Source organism: Mauremys reevesii, linkage group 1 (assembly GCF_016161935.1).
Source record: "Mauremys reevesii isolate NIE-2019 linkage group 1, ASM1616193v1, whole genome shotgun sequence".
Lineage (NCBI taxonomy): Eukaryota > Metazoa > Chordata > Testudines > Geoemydidae > Mauremys > Mauremys reevesii.
The window spans coordinates 51,631,411-51,653,499 of record NC_052623.1 but is presented as its reverse complement, the minus strand read 5'-3'; the positions used below and the strand labels follow the sequence as shown (position 1 = coordinate 51,653,499).

Sequence of the window (22,089 nt, the reverse complement as noted above, 5' to 3'; positions counted from 1 at the left end):
ATTTTGCTTACATCAAGGCTGAATTTGGGGGTCTCTTCTTGTCATTTATTTATTACTCTGTATGGAATTTTAGGGTGTTCTGATGGTTGGCCCCCCTGGGACTGGCAAAACCATGCTAGCAAAAGCCGTTGCTACGGAATGTGGGACAACGTTCTTCAATGTTTCCTCCTCCACTCTGACGTCCAAATACAGGGGCGAGTCTGAGAAGCTAGTCCGCCTGTTGTTTGAAATGGTAAGTCTTCGATGCTAGGGACCTTTGTTGGTTTATCCAGTCCCTCCCAGCACATTGTTGCAGGATTGAGTTCATTATCCCTAAAACCTCTCCAGTGGATGGGTGTGCACGCTTATATAGCAGACCCTTCTTGATGGCTATTTGAGGATTGGGGAGTAAATTACCCTTGTCTCTGGAAGCAAAATGTTTCATCTATTTTCTCTGTTCCAAGCTGAAGGTTGGTTTCTGAAAATCAAGGGCCAGATCCTGAACTGCAGCTGAGAAATACTTACACACAGTCTCATCCCAGGAACTTGACTGTGTGTGTATGCAAATATGCCATGTACCCTCTCCTCATCCTTATTTGCTTCTGCACTTCCAAGATGTTGCTCATTAAAACACCTTGCGATTTTTAGGTAGGCTGGAAACTCCCCTCCCAACCTTTGACTTCACAAGAAGCACAATATGTATACTACAAATAGTATATTTTGATTGTTCCCCCACCTCCTTTGCAGGATCAAGACCTAAGAAAACAAAGGTCAGATATAGAATAATCACTATCAGTCCTCATCCACAAAGGAAACCTGCACAACACTTTCAAAAATGAGCCTGGGAGCTTGTGACATACCCAGGGTACAATCTGGACCAATGAGTATCTGTGTCAAACTCACCCTATAAACTTTATACTGATTTGTTGCTGTAGCCTCTAGTCTGGACTGCTCACAAACAGCCTCCAGCATGTAAGTCACTGCCAGCTATGTCTGTGTGTGTGTGCTGCAGCGTGACCTCAGCTCACTCCCTGTCTTAGATTCCCCTCCACCAGAAATGTGTGTCCTGTACTGCCCAGCCCTCTCCTGGACAATACAAGTATGTTAAGTCCCCTTTTTTATTTAAGATAATAATATACCAGCTTAGTATTTCAAATAGTTCTTCAGACACCTCAATTGAAACATACTGTATTAGATAAAACAGTAAAACAAGTTTATTAACTACAAAGAGATTTTAAGTGAATACAATAAATGAGGCATAAAAGTCAGAAAAGGTTACACGAAAAATAAAGATAAACACAACTAGCGCCTTAACTATGTTAAATGCAAGCAAAGTTTTTCTCACCACATGCTCTCAATAGGCTTATTGGCCAAACTTCCTAGGCCAGGACCCCTTCTTCTGTTTAATGGCTGCTTCCTTTGTCTCTTCTCATGCAATGAATTGATAGACAGAAAGAGAGGAAGGAGACCCCTTGGGGTGTTTGTCCCCCTTTTCTATAGTGTCAGCCCCCCCTTTGGAAAACATTTCCAGCTGAGATTTGGGAGACAGAGAGTCTACAGAAAGGGATCTTCCCTGCTGCTCTTCCTTACCTGTTGGAGCCTCTTTTGTTTTCCTTCCTGCTTGATGACTTTGTTTACTACTTAAATGCAGGTTAAGCAGAGCACATTCTTTTGTTTGAGACAGATGTGTTTGCCACCACAGTTGGAACATGTGTTAATAACATCATACAGGGAAATTGTCATGGGCGGCAGGTCACGTAGACTGGGGGCGGCTCAGCCTCCCCAAACATTCAGGCATGATCCCGCCTCCTGTCGTGACCACTCCCTGCGTGTGGCTCCAGTTCTCCCTCTCCAGCTCCCTCCAGTGCACCGCTGGTGGGACTGGGGCCATGCACTGCCCGCCTTCGCGGGCTCCTGAACTGAGGAGGCTGCAGCTGGCGCTGGGGCCGCCCGCCCTCCCAGCACTCCTTTGGGGCTGGGGGGCTAGCTGCAGGGGGTGGGGGAAGGGAAGGCTTGGCTCCAGTGGGGGACGGAAGAGGCGGGGCCTCAGACGGAAGGGGCGGGGCTGGGGTTAGCCTCCCCCAGCTGGCAGTTCACGCACCGCCCATGGAAATCTTGTAATTGCACATACAGTGTTGCTACACATTTTATCAAGACAATATTGACGAGCAAATGAAGTCTTCAAATGACACCTTACAAGGCATACTTTGTACAAAGATTGTTACAACAGTGTGTAGGGTGTGGACACAAGTACATTCTGTCAGAGCTTAAATTCATTACTCTGCTAGACACTAAAAATCATGGACTGAACAGAGACACTGGATTTATGGGTTATTACAACAATCTGTAACCAACTAACCCCTCCCCCTTTTTGTCCTGTGACTGCAGAGGTGTTAATGGGCCACTCTACCATGAATGGTCCCTTAGAATACATGCTAAAGAATCTGTTCCACCTTGTATTTAGCTGTGCCATTTGGAGTACCTTTCCCAGACCCAAAGAGCTCTGTGCGCTCAAAAGCTGATCTCTCACCAACAGAAGTTGGTCCAGTAAAAGATAATCCCTCACCCACCTTGTCTCTCTAATGTCCTCAGACTGACACAGCTACAGCTACACTGCATACAAGAAAACAAGTAACACACACAGCTGCACATGCTTAATTCTCTGCACTGTGAAAGTCACCATTGACCTCAGTTGTGTGTGTGTGTGTGTGTGAGAGAGAGAGAGAGAGAGAGAGAAGTTAGGCACATGGGGAAGTCTTTGCAGGGTCAGGATCTTGGAAGACATGTCCCAGCCACAGAAAATGTCATCTATTTGTTCAGCACCGAGCACAATAGGGCCTGAAGGCTGACTGGGGCTGGTGCTTGCGACTGCAATCTAAGTCATTGTATTTTCACTTCAATAAAGGCCAGGTTTTATGCGCCAACAACAATCTTCATTGATGAAATAGATTCCATCTGCAGCCGCAGAGGCACTTCCGACGAACATGAAGCAAGTCGCAGGGTCAAGTCAGAGCTGCTCGTTCAGATGGACGGTAATTGGTGTTTAGATACCTCCGAGTTGAGCTGCTGTTTCTCTTCTGGTTATGTGACATGCTTTGTAGACACTTCATTGCTCAGAAATGAGTAGAGCTGGCAGAAAACAACCACCTCTTTTTATGTGGGGTGGGGGAGAAAAGAGATCTCTTTAATTCTGAAGTGTTCAAAATGGGCCCATCTTTTGGTGAATAAGAGTCCAGAATATTTCATTTTTTTAAAGTATATTTTTATAAGCATGAAATTGCTGCAAAAGTTTTGTTTTATATAAAGCCATAGTCAATAAACTTTCATTTGAAAAATTTACCCTGCTCTAGGAGAAGCATATTTTGAACATTCATGCAGTTTAACACAGACATTTGTGTGTGGTGCAGTGCACAGGGGGTTTCTGGAATACAAAGTTGTGAACAAACGCCTTCCTTGACTCTCCCACTGGGGACCTCTTTGTTTGATTTGACTAGACCAGACCTTGCATTGACAACTAGTGTCCTTTTATTAGTAAGATTTACCATTGGATCACTATTCTCTGTATATGGACCACTTAACACCAGCATCAAAGGAATATTTAAGGTACAGGGGTTTGACTACCCCCCACTCTGTTGTGGCTGTTAGTCACTGTAGGGTGGCACCCCCAAGTGTGTAGGCACATCCAGAGGCAGATTCCGGTTTCCTGGGGCCCAGCCCTTCCACCTGCAGTCCTGCCCCAGTTTCACCCCCTCTGCCTGTGACCCCACCCATGGCCCCATCTCTTTGTGCCCCTTTTGCCAGGCCCTATCTTTGTTCCCCCCCATTCTGCACCCCCACTGCAGCCCTGCGACCCATTTGCTACTTTCTACCCCCCCCCCCACTCCACTGTGGCCCTAAGACCGGAGAAGCTCTATCTCCCTCCCCCCTCCACGCCACAGCCCCAGACTACAGCAGGGAATGAGAGCTCCCCCAACCCCGAGGCCATGACAGGTAGAGAGTTATCCTTCCGTCCCAGGGCCGCAGCAGGGGTCCCAGTGCTGGGGCTTCCCCTGCCACTCCACGGCTTCTGCGGAGGCCCGGTGTAAGGGCATTGTGGCTTCTCCTGCCTGCTTGGCACTTCTGCTGGAGAGCGTGGGGGGCTTCCCCTGCTGCCACCCTCAGCTTCTGCCTGGGACTGGGTCGGGTGCTGGGGCCTTCCCCTGCTGCCCTCCAGCTTTTGTCAGGAAGCAGGGTCAGGGGGTGCAGGGGCGTCCCCCATTCTGCAGGGTAGCGGGGTCAGGGGGCGCAGGGGCGTCCCCTGACACCCCCCGCTTCTGCCAGGGAGCGGGTTTGGGGCCCGAGGGCTTCCCCCACCCCCCGGCTTCTGCCAGGGAGCCAGGTTGGAGTGTGGAGGCTTCCTCTGTCACGCTCACCCGGCAGTGCTGTCCTCCACTGGGCATACCACAGAAAAAGAAGGGACAACAGCATTTTTGCCCAGAGGGAATCAGTTTCTTTTTTAATCTAACTGCTTGGGTTGGGGGGTGACGGAGAGTTTTTTACCATCCCTTTAGTGGCCAATACAGAATAAGTTGGTAGTTTCAGTTCAGTTCATAGTGGGCAAGTGTCCATGCATCACAAAACTACGTTGTCGGCAGTCTGGCAGCGGCCAAAAACTGAACTGTCAGGCAGAATAAACTGTTCTCTCCTCCCTAGAAGTAGGTGCTGCCTCCAAAGCAGAGCTGGGGTATGTTGGGAGAGTGGTGTAGAGAAGCTTGCACCCATGCTGTGCCCATGTACTGATAAATGCAGTGCCTCCTTCTCCAAGGTTTGTCAGTCCAGCGCCTTTAGCAAGCATGGTATTTGCTGTGATCATTAAAATGACTCTTTCCTACACTGTTGGACTTGCAGGAGTAGGCGGTGCACTAGAAAACGATGACCCTTCCAAAATGGTGATGGTGCTGGCTGCTACAAACTTTCCCTGGGACATTGATGAAGCATTGCGAAGAAGATTAGAGAAACGGATTTATATACCTTTGCCAACAGGTACGATTGCTACAAGCATTTTCCTTTAAATGTTTTTTCTAGGAAACTGTTCTTCAATGTATCTCTTAGGATTGTTCAGACCATTGATATTTCTGTTCTAAACATTGCATTTGTGGGGTTAATAACTTGGCTGGCTGTTTTCTTAAAAAAAAAAAATTGCTTGGAGCTCAGAAACAATGAGCTATGGTATTTCATTGCAGACCCATTGATGGGTTCTTATGTTTTGAAACCAAGTTAGTTTTAATGAGCCTGGAATTATTGTAAATGTTGCAGTCAATCCTTGAGTGATCATCAAAGGAAGCCTTTGGACTTTTTAAGAAATATTGCAAATGCATTTCCATACGGTTGCAGATGAATGCAGAGAAGTGGATCCATGAATTATCACTTCCAGGCTTAGCACGTTGTAAATCACTGCTTGCCGGCCTTTATGCCTAGACTTCAAGTCACTCAAAATGTAGCAGACTGATTGCTTTCCTGCCCAAGCTGCCTTGGCTTGTATTGTCATTCATTCCTGGCTGTCACTTGTATACCCTATTAATGTCAAGAGTCGTATCACTTGAAGGTTCTATAGCTTTGTTTCTCCTTGGGACAGTGGATGTCTTGTGTCACTGCATGAGCACACAAGATAAGATGCATGTTCATGGTGACAGCAGTTGTGATTGAGTTTAACAAGTATAAGGACATTTTAATAGGTATACAGCTTGGTTTTTGCAGCTCACAGACAGTACTAGCTCATAACAGGATGACTGGCTTTATGACCAATTAGTCTAAAATTCTAGCAGTTTGCTCTTGTTTCTAACTGAACAAGACTTGCTTTTGACGTAGTGTAATACACCCTGCACTTCTTACATGAGGTGGATTTGCCACTGTAGTTGTGAGTTTACATTCTATCATCTTATTCCGCATATGAGGAAGTTAAATTGTTCTGTGCATCTCCAGATGATGATTTACATTCATGCTTTGTAATTTGAGATCACCAGGATTTCAGTTGGAAAAAGTTTTAAACAAAATAAATAAATTGTAGGATCTGATTTAGTGTGAATTTTATAATGTGATATTTCTAAAATGACACAAGGCCCTGGGAAAACTTAGGAAAATATTCTCTTTTAGAGAAACAATTCTGCATGTGTGCCATATGTGCATCTATGGTGTTCTGTAAATAATAAATAACCCTTCTAAAGAAAATGCCATCTCTCTGTACAGACCCCCTTTCTGGATTATAGGTAGTTGTGTAAGGCACTTAGGTACCACAGTAGTATAAATCCTTTCTATATTTTCTTTTTCACTGTTCTCCATTAGTCACCAGGGACACTTATAAAACAGGAGTTGTGTTCTTAAGATTTTGTCTGCTCATCTTGCTGCTTCCCCCTCAAAGTGGTCATCCTCTCTTTTTAAGACATCAAAGCTGGTTGCTGTAGAAATGAAGATGCTGATGTAATGTACATTTTCCCTTGCAATATAAAACTGAAAAGAAACCCTTTTTCTCTTCACCCCCGCCCCTCAAAATAACATAAAGGGACAAACTTTCAAATGTGGGTTCCCAAATCACAAGCGTAGGACTTGCATACACACATGCTTTGTGTGCAGAAAGGTTAAGTTGACTGTGTAAACGGGTACTTATTTAGTCAGTTACCATGCTGTGCACACAGCATCTGTGTTTGAAAATTGGCCAAAGCAATTGTTTCTAAATATAATTTCTCTGTTTTCCATGAGGTTTCAGCAACTCTGTTGGGCACCAGTTCAGCAAAGCACTTACGCACGTGCTTAAAGTTTAGCATATGCTTAAGTGCTTTTGCTAAATGCTCTCTGCCACTATGTAAATGGAAATATTTGTGTCATCAAGTCCATGGTGTTTCTAATAAAACCATGTAAATAATGTGCAGTCCAACTTCTGAACAGAAGGGTGTATCCCAGGGGTCAGGAGGAGCATCAGAGGTTTGTAGGATCACGTCTCTGTGTCTTGTAAGAATAATATTCCCTGCTGGTCAGCTGTGTACAGTGAGAAAACGATGCATAACAAGGTATGTGATTATCCCAGAGACAGTATCTGTTTGTCTCAGGCACATTGTGCAGAATGAGGCAAATGGCTAAGTGCTTTCAGTCACCTGAGAAGTGTAAGCATTTGGTATGATTGCACTTGGAGCTGGTTGGGGGTTTTATGAAGTGTCTGTACAGGATATTTTTTAACTACATGCTCTGCCAAAAATGTGATCAGTTTTGTTTTTTTTAATATGTGAGTACAAAGGAGACCACTCACCATAGGTGCTGCCCAGTGTTCAGGCAGGGCAGGCCAGGTTCTTTTCTTTCCTGGCACCCCCTGTTGAGAGCTGCCCTAGTCCTGTGGTGGTGCGCTCCTTCTGTGACGCAGCCCTCCTGCTGGGTGCCACGTTGATGTCCGCCCCTTCTGGAGTATAAGAAGAGTCCAGCAATGGGGTAGCTCTCTAGGTAAAGCAAAGGGCTCCCGAGTCAGGGTCTTGACTCTTCTGTCTTTAGTGCCTTGCCCATCATGGTTAGACCTCGGCCTTTGATACGCCTAGCCTAAGGGATGGTAGAGCAAGCTCTCCACCAGCTCCCGATCCAGGGCTCAGTAAGAAGCAGCTACATCCTGCACCCCAGGGTGCTACACTGCTGCTTCTCTGGGTCACTTGTACAGTAGAACCTCAGAGTTACAAACGTTTCCGAGTTACGAACACCCTCCATTCCCGAGGTGCTCGTAACTCTGAGGTTCTACTATAAATTTAGACTTTTAATAACTGGAATCAAAGATAAAGTCTCAAACCTTCAGAGAATCTCTAGGCTCTTCCCTTCTGGTGTGGCAACTTTTCCAAAGGCAGGCAGCAGGGGCTCCTGCAGTGCTCCTTTCCAGGAACTCAGAATGTGTGTCAGTTCGCCTCCCCACTGTATGCTGCCTCACTGAGCTGACCTGTTCCTTTTGTGCGCCTCCTCCAAGCCATGCATGCTTTGCAGGTATGGCCTGGTGAGGCTACCTGGTCTGGAGCAGCCGCTTAGCCCCTTCCTTATTGGTGCTAGGTTTGTGTAACCCATCATAGTGAGGCTTTTAATCTGTAGTTTCCATTTAAAACCTAGATTGTGTTTGTCTTTTTGAGTATTTGTGTGTCATAGTGACTTGAACAAAAGTATTGTTAAACTTTAAACAAGTGATTCTTATATCATAGCAAAAGGCAGAGCAGAGCTGCTTAAGATTAATCTTCGGGAAGTAGAGCTGGATCCTGATATACACCTTGAAGAAATTGCTGAGAAGATCGAAGGCTACTCTGGTGCTGATATAACTAATGTTTGCAGGTATTTTGTTCGCTTTATTTGCAAACAAATATAAAATCAATAGTTATGTTACTCAGTAAAAGAGAGCAGCACCCGGCCCTACCCACAATAGTTGAAAGCATGCTAGCAGCAACCATGTTTAAGGCTTGAATACATTTGCTAGCGCTATTCAGTACAGTAGAATGGTTCTTAGGAGTCTGTGTACAAGAGGTGATGGAGTCTGCTATGGTCGTGGGAGAACAGACAGCCTGAGCAAATGTTTTACCCCATTGTCTGCTTTCACCAACTCCTGTTTTAACCTTCTAATCTAATATAAAGCCGGGTTGTTTGGGTTTTTTAACCTTGTGGGTTTAGGAGCTGGAATTTCCTGCTGCAGAGAGAAACAAGATATTTTACTTATTCCTATATAATATTTTCTATTGCAGTCATGTCCAGAGACCCAGTCAGGACGCTGATACTCTCTCTGTGCTAGATGGAGCTGGCTGGAAACCGGAATCTCTATTCTGCAGGATATTCCAAAATTTAAAAAACATATTGCTTTGAACCAAAAAGATCAATGACATTTCCTTCAGAATGGGAATTCCAAACTTGTTTTGAAAAAGTCAAAATGACCTCTTATTTTGATCTTTTTCAAACATTTCAGTGACTTCCTGCGCTCACTGGAACACTGTCAACCTGCCAGACAGGGAGATGGGCAACTTGGAGACCCTGAGAGCTTGGCTGCCAAGGAGCCACAAGCCTGGGAGCTTGGGATGTGAGGCTTCCAGGGCCTCCAGGGTCCCCCAGGCTTTCCAGCAGACTGCCTGGTTTCCGACAGAATTTCATCAAAATCGTTGTTACTGCAAAACATTTCAATTTAGAAGAATTTGCATTTTCTAATAGAAAAACGTTCTGCTGGAAAACGTCCAACCCGTGTCAAGTACAAACACCTGGTCCCTGCCCAGAGGAACTTGCACTCTACGAACATGTCTCAATAATTTGCTGACCCATATTTCTACTGATTAAGCGGCCATTAACCTGTGTTGAAATGACTCAAGCGTTTTGAAATCTTTGTGCTGAACTGTACAATAGTTAGGTTAAATGTTATCCCTCGGGCCTGTATTTGCCCTTGCTGGGAAAACTGCAAAAAGAGAATCCAGAACTGAAAATTCCCCATGGGCCATGCTGTGAGAAATGAGCGACCTTCTCTTTGCTGGTGAGCAGGGGTTAGAAAGGGCCAGGGGCAGAGTCTACCAGACGAATAGAGCATAAAGATCTGCAGGCATCGCTGTCCCCAGCCCTGTGGATTAATATGTCATGTGCTTTGTGGCTGCCACTCTGCACTTTCCGGATCAAGTCACCCTGCCAAAACTGGCAGCAGGGCTGAATTACCTGTCAAGCTGCCATTGCGCCCCCCCCCCCCCCCGGGACTGCACACTGCTAAGGAGGTTGAAGCCATGGGGTGGGAGTTAGGCTGCAACAGAGGGGAACAGAAGCTCCTGAGTGTTTCAAAAAGGAGGGAGCAGTTGAGCACAATTTTTTTCAGGAGTTTAGTGACTGCATTGAAGTCACAAGATTCATCTCCATGAATCATTGTAAAAGGTTTTCAGTTTTATAGTTTTAATTATCTCTGCACATTTACCATATGCTTAAATGGATTTGGGTACCAAATGCATTCTTTACATCAAATGAATGTAGTGATCTTGGAACATAGAAGCGAAGAAAGATGTGTTCTACATCTTAGAAGTTAATGCTTTTTTAAGTGTTCCTTCCAATGAAGCCTGAGAATATAATCAAAATTCATATGGCTCACAGCACATACTACTGACACTTAGTTCCCATGTATTTTCCTTTGTTTCCAGGGATGCCTCTTTGATGGCAATGAGACGGCGCATTAACGGCTTAACCCCAGAAGAGATCCGTGCACTTTCTAAAGAGGAACTTCAGATGCCCGTTACCAAGGGAGACTTTGAGCTGGCTCTGAAGAAAATCTCCAAGTCTGTTTCAGCTGCAGACCTGGAGAAGTATGAAAAATGGATGGCGGAGTTTGGATCTGCTTAACCTCAGTGACATCTCTTCTGTGCTATAGTTTTTTTTATCTTTTCCCGTTGTAAACTGTAAAATGAGTTAGAAATGTTTTAAAAGGTTTAATAAAAGGTTTGATATATTTTTTTTTCTTCTGGTGACAAGAATCTCCCCTCTCACCTCCCCCTTTTAAATTTTGTTATGCTTGAAAAGAACAAAAGTGGTAACCCACACGAGACATAAATATGCTTTCTGACTGAATAGTAAAATGCATAAATAGCAAGGGAAAAATACACTTTTGAAGATAAGCTGCACTTTTCCAGTTAATGTCAGTGTTCCTTATTTTCACACACACTAGTCTTTCATGGCCCAAATCTGTAAATCAGACATGGGAGGGTGATGAGAGAAGCTAGCAGAGACTTGCTGCACACCTTATTTGTAGGAATTGCTGTATTTCTAGTAAGGATCAGGTTCCTTGCCCTTGTATGTGGCACCGAAGTTACTGTTTGGCTGCTGCTTCTCCTTTCTCTAGGTTATTCTGAGCAAAGTACATGGGTAAAATTGGCCTTGTTTACAGTAAGCAGAGAGCAGTTTGCATCAAGACTCAAATTGTTAATGATTTTGTTGGAAACTTTCAGCCTGATTTTCCTCTCACTCTCACCAATTTTACACTGGTGTAACTTCACAGACTTCTGTGGTGTTACTCCTGACTTTACGCCAGTGGAAGTGAAAGGAAAATTGGGGCACTTGATTTCTTTTGGTCAATCTTAGGCCACATTTGCACCAGTTTAACCAAAGCTGTGATTTTTAAATGGATTTTAGTTGACCCTCTACTCTTGCACTATTACTCATCCCCCTATATTTTGTTTGTGTTTTCTAGATATATTTTATTCTTATTTATTAAACACCAATAGTGTGCTTGACTCAATTCAAGACTAATACCAAGCCCGTTCCTGCTCCCAGAAGACAGACACAGGACATGGGGCTCTCGTTTTCCTATCAGTCACGAATACTCTCTTTCCTAGACTTGGTACAGGACAACATTTGTTTACGCTGTGGAACTGTTTTTGCAGTTAAAACTATTTTATGCTGTTTTCTTAAATGTGTAAAAATGCTTCGACTGGGAAAATGATTAATTTCAGTAGATTGTCTCTTCTACCCTCCCTCCCCCCATGCCAGTGTAGTGCTGAAAAATGCTGGATTGGCAGCTTTGGAGAATGAAGGCCTCCGTTCCAGAGCGTGGCTGTCACACTGGAAGTGGCTGTGCTGGCCCCTCGCCACACGAGTTTGTCTGTGGTTCTCATATCTGACATACCGGAGCTTCCTCCGCTTGGAACAGAGAGAGAGTTCAGTTTCAGTGACCATCCTGTCCTTGGCCTCTCTGCTGAGGCTGTCAATAAGGCCACCAGTTGTGACGATGGGGATTGTAACATCGACCTGTTCCTTAGGAATTAGACCAAATCCACTTTTCATATAATCACCAAACTGCTATGGCATGGAAGCAACTTCTTGCTACAACTGACTTTGACCAGACCTAAAAAGTTTCCATCTGCCATTATTACTCCACTGAGCTAGCCAGTCCTTCATAGTACCTGTGGGACATGGCCAGAATTGTTTAGATGAATTGCTAGTGCAAACACAACTCTGGCGCCTCACCCATTCACTTGTTAGGGGAGAGAGACGCCTGGGATTTATTCTAAACAGTTCTACAGCATATAACTGGTTATGTGGGCTACATTTGCAATAGTTTTGCCTTGGATTCATCTGTTGATACCTTGGATGTAGACAGCACCTTGGGCTGAGCCTGTGAATGGTACGGTTTGCTCTTTTCAAACAAAAGGGCTGCTCTAACTTGAATGGAAAAAATGCTAATAAATGTCCTGATGACTCTCATTCATGTTGCGTTGTACTTTTGTTTGGATGCAGACTTTGGACTCAACTGTGGTTCTTCTGGCCCAAGCCCCTGTGGCTGACTTGGGCACAATGCCTGAGCTCTGGCAGTGGAAGGGGAGCACAGGTGCTGCAGAGACCTTCCAAAGGGTGCAGCATTTGCTCCACTGGCCAGAGCTGGGGAAAGGGAATTGTGGGCCCTGCTGTGCTGTACCCCTGCCGGGGGAGGCTACAGGGCTCAGGGAATGCATGGACTCTCATTGTGGTCATCCCTTGCATGGTGGAGAGAGAAGGCTCCATTTGCCCTCTTTCCTCTGACCAGTTTCCTGCACTTGTGCAGAGCTGGGCACATTTGGACCCCTGGTGTTTTCACATATCACTAATGATACATCTGACCATCAGACTAAATAAAGAGGCAGTCTCGGAAGTTGCAAGAGGAGCGAGTGGAAACCGAGTGTAATCTGTATTGTTCTAGAACAGAATTCATCCCTACTCAGGCAGTCGGCACAAGCCCTGTGGGCTTAAATGGGATTTAATTGGTTCATTGCCCTTTGCACAAGAATGAATGTCATCCCTAGTGAATAGCTGAGCCTTTCCTGGGGGGGAGAAAAGCTTTTTAAAAATTGCGAGCGTCCATAATTACTCCTTGCTCCTTCGTGGGTGATGAAGCTGTCAGGCATTGCACTTTCCTGTAATTACTTATGTTCATTTGATTTTAATGTTATTCTTTCATGTGGCTACTACATGGACACTGCAGAAATTAAAGGACCCAATGAGAATCTCTAATTAGTACTACTGGAGTAGTGCCTTGGTCCCCCATTGTGCTAGGCACTGTACAAACAGAGAGAGAGAGTCCCTGCCTGAAGAGCTTACAACCTAGGCAGACAGAAGACTGGAGGGGAGCTGGAGGCAGGAAGTGACTTGCCCAAGGCAATGCAGCAGCTCTGGGACAGAGCTGGAAACAGAAGCGCTTCTCCTGATACCCAGTCAGGTGCCCTACCCACTAGATCATGCTGCCCTCCTCTGTAGGTCCATCTTGTACAGGGGTGCCTGGGGGGGGGCAGCAAGCGGGGCACTTTTCCCCAGGCCCCACGGGCCCCCACGAGAATATAGTATTCTATAGTATTGCAACTTTTTTTTATGGAAGGAGCCCCCCAAATTGCTTTGCCCCAGGCCCCCTGAATCCTCTGGGCAGCCCTGATCTTGTAACAAAAGTCTCCTTTGCTACCGTGATTTGCTAGGGTTGGTTGCCTCAATAAACGGGTCACGCTTGGGGAATCATAGTCATTGACTTTTCCCTCCTACCCCTTCAAATTCTGATCCGTGTTTTGGGCTTTGAACATTACACTTCAGCTTCTGATCTGGTAGGTGCGGCTGTAACTCCAGTGAAATCAAAGGGGTTGTACTTGCTACAAGTGACCGCAAGACTCTAACATTGCTCTCTGGGCTGCTGCACAATCCGAGTGGCCCCTGCAAGGTGCGTTCAGCCGCTGTGATTCTGAAAGTCTCAAACGTCCGCATGTTCTTTTGCGTCATGTGAGGCAGTGACCCACCTGCCAATGAGCACGCTGGGAGGATGGAGTGATCTTAGGAGAGGTTTCATTACCCTTAGCTCCTCACACTCAAACTGCCACTTTAAAGTGTTAAGCCACCACATCGCATCATCAGAGCCATCTGTGAAACAAAATTCAGTGTGGTGGGGATTTAAATATTCAAACGCCTTTTGAACCCATCCACACATGCAAGACCAAAATGTTATATCACTGAGCCCCCCATAATGAGCCTTCTCTCCCCCACCTCAATCAATTTTCTTGTGTTGACGGTGCCATTATAGAAATGTATTTCACAGCTGCGGCACAGACTTGTGAAAATGCCCCCAAATCACAGATTTTATTTTTTATCTGTATCATGGTAGTGCTCAGAGGGCCCAGCTAGGATCAGGGCCTCGTTGTAAAACCACACTGTAAGAGTCTCTGCCCCAAAGACTTTGCAAGATAAGGCCCTAATCCTGCATTGCAGCTCCCTGCAGTTGGACCCTTGAACTGGCACAAAGCCCCACTGAGGCCAATGGGGGCTCTGCAGGAGTCTACCTCACCTACCAGCGTGCAGGATATGAGAGTGAATGGGGAGGGAGGGCAAGGCTAACCGTGACAAGAGCTCATGGTTACCTAGATTACCTATGGGCACAATTAGCAGGAATCAGTTGACTTTAAAAAAAAAAATCTCTGTAATTGTGACACAGTAAGTCATAGCTTTCATTTGGTGATGCCTGAACTACCATGGGCACAAAGTCCAAAAGAACCGCAATATAGGACAACAATTGGATGGATCACTTTGTGTATATATATTTTTGTTCAATGTGTGGCCTCTCCGTATTTTGTACCTAAATTACAGGGGAACTTGTTTTAAAACAGTATTACGCTATCTCTTTCCAAACATCTGTGAACGTCTCTCCTGCTGGCACCATTGACTTTGTAACCTTAATAAATTGGTTGTATTGCTAAACATGGAGAGTCTTTCTCTGTTTGCTCTTGAAAATGTTTTCCTGATGTTTGATCTAGGACTCTCCCACCATAGATTGAAATTTTTCAGCATGTGGTGTTGATATTTGAGTCACTAAAACCCTTGGCAGCCAGGGATTGATGTTCACAGAATCTGCGTGTTGGATGGAGCCATCAGTCATGCTTTCTGTTCTCAACTGACTGTTTGTGGTCACAAGCTATAAAACAGTGTATGCTGCATGGCTGATGCTGATGGAGGAAATGGGAAAGGCCCTCTCTGAGTTAATGCCCTGCTCAGACCTCTCACAGCTGTTCAGCTCTACTTTATTACCTACTCCTGGGGCCTGAAAGGCTAATCAGGCACTCAAGAAGCTATGTGATTAACAGCTTGCTAACCAGGCCTTTGGGAAGGGTAAGCTCCAGTAACTGTCAGAGGAGAGGGCACATGGCAGAGCTGGGATGAGAACCCAGGTTTCCTCAGCCCAAGTTGTGTGTTTGTTTTCTAATTATGTTAACTTTTTAAAAGGTGTTTTGTGGTCACAATAGTCTCCAACACTTCAAGAATGAAGCTTGCTGACCAAAGGACTGTTCTTTCCATTGCGGAACCTGCGGCTCCATTCCACCAGCTGAAAGGAAGGTAATTTCACATAGAACCTGTAGTTCGCCCATTTAAAACAAGACCACACAAAGCTGCACCATACTGCTCTGGTCACTGTGAAGGTGAAAGAATGTGCACACACCTTGGAAAGGGAGAGAGTGCACCAAACTATCTGGATAGTCAGAGAAACAATGAGATCATGTGAAACCAACCGAGGAGGAAATGTGGAAAAAATCTTCCATCAATTTTGGAATAAATTGTCCTGAATCAGGTCCAGGAATGTAAGCTGCAATTAGAGATTGCTGTTCCTATCTGCGATTACAGTGCTTGGCACATTTTGAGCATGACTATAATGCAAATTATATTATTGTCCATTTGTGCATAAGTGAAAACCTGGGAGAGTGTAAAGTGTGAGTGGTACTCAGTCACCAGTGTAAAGTGAGTGGGCGTAATGGATGTGGCCTGATTTGACTCCGCAAAGTGTCCACAAAGCAAAGGCACAAAGGGACCATTCGTAAGCCAGTGGCAGCTATGCAGCCAGGCAGTTTCTCAATGTGCCCATAAGGGAATAAAACTTGTATAAAGCCACCAGTGGTGGGGGTGAGGGTTGCTACAGTAAACAGCTGACACTATGGAGGAATTGTAGCCATGGGGTTGTCAGCTGAGCAGTGAACTGGCTTCAGAAGTTTTCTTTTATGCTACAGTCTACTTCTGTAATGGCCAAGAGACCCAATGTTCCTATATCATCCAATGTAAACCCCAGAGGCTGAGCTGCTGTAGATAGGTCACGTTGTATGCCATTGTTAAGCTGGAGGTGGGGTTACTTCAATTCAGATAACGAGGTGAGTGACCTCCCCCCACATCATCAATGTCCCTTCAGAAGGAATGGTCCTCACTGCATCTGCATAAACCACACACGTCATAGCCTGGATTTCACCCTAAGGGAACTGGGACTAGGGTGACCAGATGTCCCGATTTTATAGGGACAGTCCAGATATTTGGGACATTGTCTTATATAGGCGCCTATTACCCCCCAACCCATGTCCTGGTTTTTCACACTTGCTGTCTGGTCACCCTAGCTAGGACCACAGATAACTGAACTGCATGAGCCAGTAGCAAAAATCCCCAACGCTAGATGGGGAGGGCTCTGAGTTACTACAGAGAATTCTTTCCCAGGTGTCTGGCTGCCGGGTCTTGCCCACATGCTTAGGATCTAACTGATCACCATATTTGGGGTCGGGAAGGAATTTTCCCCCAGGTCAGATTGGCTGAGACCATGAGGTGTTTTTCGCCTTCCTCTGCAGCATGGGGCACAGGTCACCTGCAGGTATAAACTCGTGTAAATGGTGGATTCTCTTAACTTGAAGTCTTTAAATCATGATTTGAGGTTAGGGGTCTATTTCAGGAGTGGACAAGGTTCTGTGGCTTGCAATGTGCAGGAGGTCAGAGATGATCATGATGGTCCCTTCTGACCTTAATGACTATGAATCTAAATCACACTTCTGTCTTGCAGACTGGAGGTGACTTTTGAATCATTGCATGACCCTTGCACAGCCAGTGGATTGAGCAGCACATGTTTTAGGCCTTCTCTACCTTACAAGCATAACCCTGTTTCTGTAACCAGTTAATGACCTGTTCCTCTGACCCAGTTACAACAAACTCGGTTGAGCTGTGGCCACAGGAGCAGCTTTTTGCACAATAGAAGTGGTTTTTTTTTCCCCCATCAGTTACAAGACCTTACTACCTAACTGTGTCTGCATCAGTGCATTCTGGGAAACTCTGGGCAGCAATCCCATAGCAGCTCAATAGAGAATCAGGAGAAGAGGGGCAAGGTACTGTGGTGTTCCCAGTTCTCATGGCTGTCCCTCTAGAGTTAAGGGGGTGTGGCTGTGCTGTGTGCTAACTGCATCACCTGGTTTCTGTAACCGTGTGGCTTCATGTTCTTTCTTGTAACACTAACACTCTTCTCAGGACTAGGTGGCGAGACTTCACTGAGTATTTATTGCTTTTTTGAATGTTTGAGTTTGGGGTTTTGGAGTCCCCTGGGCCCAGCAGGACCTAGGAAGCAGTTGTGTGCCAGCAGCGTTAACGCTCCATCTCAGTGAAGGGTTTTGTCAGGGAAGACTACTTCTGATGTGCAGCGAAAAACACTGCTGTGTTCTCTCAGGAGCACTGTCCTCGGGCACAGCAGTGTAGCTTTGTGCAAAGTATCCCAAAATGTATCTTCTTAGCTTAACAAAAACACAGACACTCTGAGCCCGATCTCAGCCCCTTGCTGTCATTAGCGAGCAGTTACTCACATGAGTAGGTCCATTGGCGTGAGAGTAACCAAGGACGGGAGGAAGACTTTTACCAACTGGCCTTTGGAAAGCAAAAGGGGTAGAACATGTTTGCCTAAAGAAACCCGAGAGTCCCTAAGTCGTGCTTTTCCACAGGGGCAGTGAAAATGTCCCTGCTTTTCCACCTCTCGCGTACACAGCTGCTGTGCAGTGCTGCTGTGTTTTATGATCCCAATATACCTTGAAATGTGTGTGTAGATGTTTTCATGTCTCTTCACAGATGTCTGTCACACACGGATTGGTTCAACAGGCACCTATCTTGCTTAGCAATGGGTGTTCTTGTATAGGCTGTTGTGCCATTTATAAGTGAGCAGGTTGATTGTATGAGATAAAGAGAAATAAAGGTCATTGGGCTGGTGAAGGTGAGAGGAACCGTGTGGCATAGCAATTGGGTGGAAAGTAACAGAAACCATAGCAACTCTGTGAAGGGTTTATAAATATAACAAAAGAAAAGTGAATAGCCTGAAGGAGCTGCTGTGCTGACAACATGCTGCAATATGCATGTTGATCAGAATAATGCCGTATTCACCGCTGTGCCAGTCAGGACGATGTACTGTAACAAAATGTGTCTGCTTTGGAGACTGAAGGAAGGACTGCCTCAGTCATTGGTTCTTATCCTGCCTGGTTTCTCAGTGCTTTGCTGGTCTCCATATAGGATTGCTAAAGACACCAAAAGGGCTCTCTCTTTTATTTAGGCTGTCACGGAGTCACAGGCTCAGTGCTCTGGAACTGCTCTGTATGAAGCCAGACAAGACTCTGGCATAGCCATTGTCGCCGGGGCATGAAGCCTTTTCGGCTATGGCCTTCCTGGGTCCGATCCCTGTTCTCACCATTCACTTCCCGCAGTGAGTCCACCTGGATGGGACCCTTGGGGAAGCCACAGGAGCCATGCACCCCAACTTCACAGTCAGCAGTGACTCTCAGAAGGGTTTATTAGTCGGCAGGAACATAGCACAGAACAGAGCTTGTTAGCACAGAAAGCAGGACAGTTCCGTAAAGTCCATCTTGAGGAAAGGGAAACCTAAGTCTTGGGGTCCTGGCCCTCCCCCTGGAGTCCCAAACAGGTGATTGAAACAGTTCCAGTTACCTGGCCCCAGACACACCTGTTGCCCCTTCTCATTCCTTTGTCTCTTTCCCCGGCCTGCAAGTCACCTGGTCTGCCTCGACACCTCTGGCTGATTCTTGCAGAGGAGAAGGCTTGGTCATCAGTTGCCAGGCTACGTAGTGTTGGTGGGTCTCTGTCCCAGGCAACCAGGCTGCAGTCACACCTATCCTCTAGGGGTCACTGCAATGATCACACACTCTTATCCCACCACCTAAATACTTGAGAAACACATAGGGGAAACTGAGGCGCGCACACACACACTATTCAGAGAAGGCATAAAGAACATTCCCAGTTTGTCACATTGGCGTATTTGACTTCCAGCTTGGATTTTCTTTAAATGGCTCATTGGTGTTTGTTGATATGATAAGGATGATGAATAAATAATAATGATACAGTGATGTATTATTGTAGCACCTAACAGCCCCAACTGAGATAGGGGCTGAGTACTGTATGAATATATAGTAAGTGATGGTCTCCTCCCGGAAGGGCTTATAAGCTACATAGATAAGACAGACAAAAGATGGGCGGGGAAACAGGTGAAGTGACTTGCTCAAGGTCATACAGCAGGTCAGAGCCAGGAATACAACCCAAGTCTCCTAACTCCCAGGCCCCTGGACCATGATACATGCCAGTCTTGACAGTACTGGTTAAAGAAGATGCTGTGTGATGAAACTTTTGATTATAAACATACTTTCTGCTAGTTTGATTAAACAGCTGTGACCTATGGGATGTGAGGTGCTATAGGGGAATTCATTTACAGTGTTCATACAGTGAAGAGTAGCATACTGTCAGCATATGGCACAATTGTTTAAAATAAATAGTTGATTGTACTTAATTTATGCTTGTGCACTAAGGTCCCTGAACATTCAGATCCCTTTGTTGATCATATCTAAATAGCTATCTAGGCATTTATACCACATTGCTAGTAAACTCTGCCCCCACTCCTAGCTGGGGATCTGAGCAGTGATCCCTGCATTTCTCCTCTCCAGACTGCATTCCTCTGTCTCACTATATGTGGGTGAGAAGGTGACAACAATGCAGAGGCCCCAGCTCATAGAAAATATGGCAGCCAAGGTTTCACGGGCCAAGGCTGCCAGGAGCACATGGCCCCTTTGTTCTCCACTCCAGTCTGCTTCCATTGCCAGTTCAATGTCCTGGTCCTGATCCTAAAAGCCATCAAATGAGCCAGCTCTCAACTCAGCTCAATCAGTGACTGTACCTCCATTCACAGCCATGGAGGCAGCTGTGCTCTGCTGGGACACTGATACTTGGAAAACCCAGAATGAAGCATGTGAGAGCAAGACAAATTGTTCTGGGTCAATTCAGAGAACAAGCTTCAAGAGGAGATCAGGCTAATCTAGTCTACTTGTTGTCAGGGCATGTTGACCCTCGTCTCTGGTAACATGCTTCCACCATATTCAAATTAATGGAGGGTGAGGGGCAGAGAAGAACAACATCCTGTGACCATTGGAGAGATACCAAGCGTAGCTCCCTCTGCCAGGGAAGGGAGAAGAACAGGAAACTCCATGACGTTCACTAGGGACCTTGACTTGCAGATCTAATATATCTGGGAAGCGCTTAGCTGCCATGGTGATGATGGGCCCTAGAGAAAAGCCTATGCTAGATCTGTCACCGGAGCATCTGGGTGTCTTGAAAACTCTAAAAGCAGACACCTTACGAGCTCTCTCTCCAGGCCATTCCAGACCCTGGCTGGGGTTTGTTTTGTGCTGTTGTGCTTTTTTTTTTATGTTTGGCTCCTTTCTGCTCCATGCAGGAGGGAGAGAAATTGAGCATCAGCCTGAACTCTGATTTTTAAGGCAACTTCGGGCGGGGAGTCTATTGTCAAGTTGTCTCTTGCTGTAAGTGAATGACTAGCCCAGACCATGCCCATGACTGTGTCCCCTTTCACTGCCGGCAGCCCCTCCCTTTGTGCTCAGGTCATTGTGGCTGTGATATTGTAGCTTCTATCTCCATGACTCGGGGGAGCAAGGTGAAAACAGCTCTCTGAACCCTCTTTCCCCTCCAGTGCATGGGGCAGCCCCCACTTGGCCTTCAGACTGTAGACTCCTAGGAATTTAGCTCTTGTTTCTGTACATCTCACTTGTAAAACACATGTGCAGCTATGGGGGATAGACAGATACTAGGCTGTGCTGCTAACAGAGGCACCTTTAGCTGAAGGGACAGCAAAACCTAGGTTGTGCCACTGGTGCCCACTCAGTCACATTCGCTACTCAGAGACAGAGGCCAGAGCGTCTATCCCAGTTCACCTCCTGGCCTCTACCACAGGCACAAGCTGACATCTTGGGGACGACGGCCTTTGAGTGCCACACCCTTCCAGGAAGAGGTTCTTCATTTCACAACAAAGTGGGGGAGGAATAACTTGTAGGAAAAGTTTGCATCTGCTAGTGATGGGGAATATACTCCACACTGGCGTGGGAAGAGTTCGCTGTAGCCAGAGAGTGTTTAGCGCAGGTGGTTGTACCTGGAGGGCAGAGCAGGTCCAATTAAAGATGAGGCCTGGCTGTGAGGGTTGGGGGACGGCTAATGAAAGAAGGAATTTGGGAGCATAGGTTTAGGGATCCTCTTCTGAGATGGGAACTCTGGAAAAAGACCAGGAGAGGCACTGAGATGCTATCGGGGTGGAGCAAGTGCCTGTGGTGAGCCTGGATAAAAGGGCAGGAACCAGGCTGCCAGGGAGACCACCCTGGGACGTGTTGTTTGCTACCAGAGCCAGACAGAACTCTGCAGAGCCTGGAAAGGTTATAGGGGATGGGGCCCAGAGACAGGTAAAGGTAGGAAGGAGTCTGAGGAAGCAGATCTTAACTGCTCACTAGAGGGGCCTTGGACACCCAGAGCAGTGGGAAGGCCTAGGTTCCCCCACCAGCCGCTGAGGGGTAAAGACTCTTGAGAGCCCTGGGAGAAAGGGTGTAAGGACCACTGGGCCCAGAGTTGAGGGCCAAGACCTGGTGCAAGGTCATTGGACTATTGACTGGGGGACTCTCCTGCCTATAACGTGTGGTAATTCTGTAGGGAAGAAGAGGTCTCAGTCACTCAGCTTTCAGTTGCTTGATCTCTGTGATGTCATAACGCTACTTGTTTCCCAGTTGTCTGCACAGACTTCAGAAGAAAACCAGGGTAGAAAGAGAACCTCAGTTCTACTGTTTAAATAAAAACAAAATACAGAAACACTCATTTGGAACTTACATTATACAGGATAAAGAAGGGCCTGAGCCCACTCGTGTTTTTCCCTTTGCTGGTCACCCAGTGAGAGAGGAATGACACAACAAGGCTGTGTAATTCCACAGCCTTCCCCACCCAATCATGCTCCTCTACTCGTCAATAAAACTTTCCATTGGGATCCCCTTGCTA

General features: G+C 46.1%; 1 protein-coding gene across 4 annotated transcripts in view; it reads left to right on the top strand.

The window, feature by feature from the left end:
• Positions 1–10,429, top strand: part of KATNAL1 (katanin catalytic subunit A1 like 1) — a 49,741-nt gene extending 39,312 nt beyond the window's left edge. For all 4 annotated transcript variants that reach the window (XM_039520070.1, XM_039520072.1, XM_039520073.1 and 1 more), the window contains exons 7-11: positions 74–232; positions 2,885–3,011; positions 4,867–5,001; positions 8,178–8,304; positions 10,125–10,429. In XM_039520070.1, the coding sequence (XP_039376004.1) occupies positions 74–232; positions 2,885–3,011; positions 4,867–5,001; positions 8,178–8,304; positions 10,125–10,323 (747 nt within the window). In that variant the 3' untranslated portion in view covers positions 10,324–10,429. The remainder of the gene's footprint in view (positions 1–73; positions 233–2,884; positions 3,012–4,866; positions 5,002–8,177; positions 8,305–10,124) is intronic.
• Positions 10,430–22,089: the final 11,660 nt, after the last annotated feature.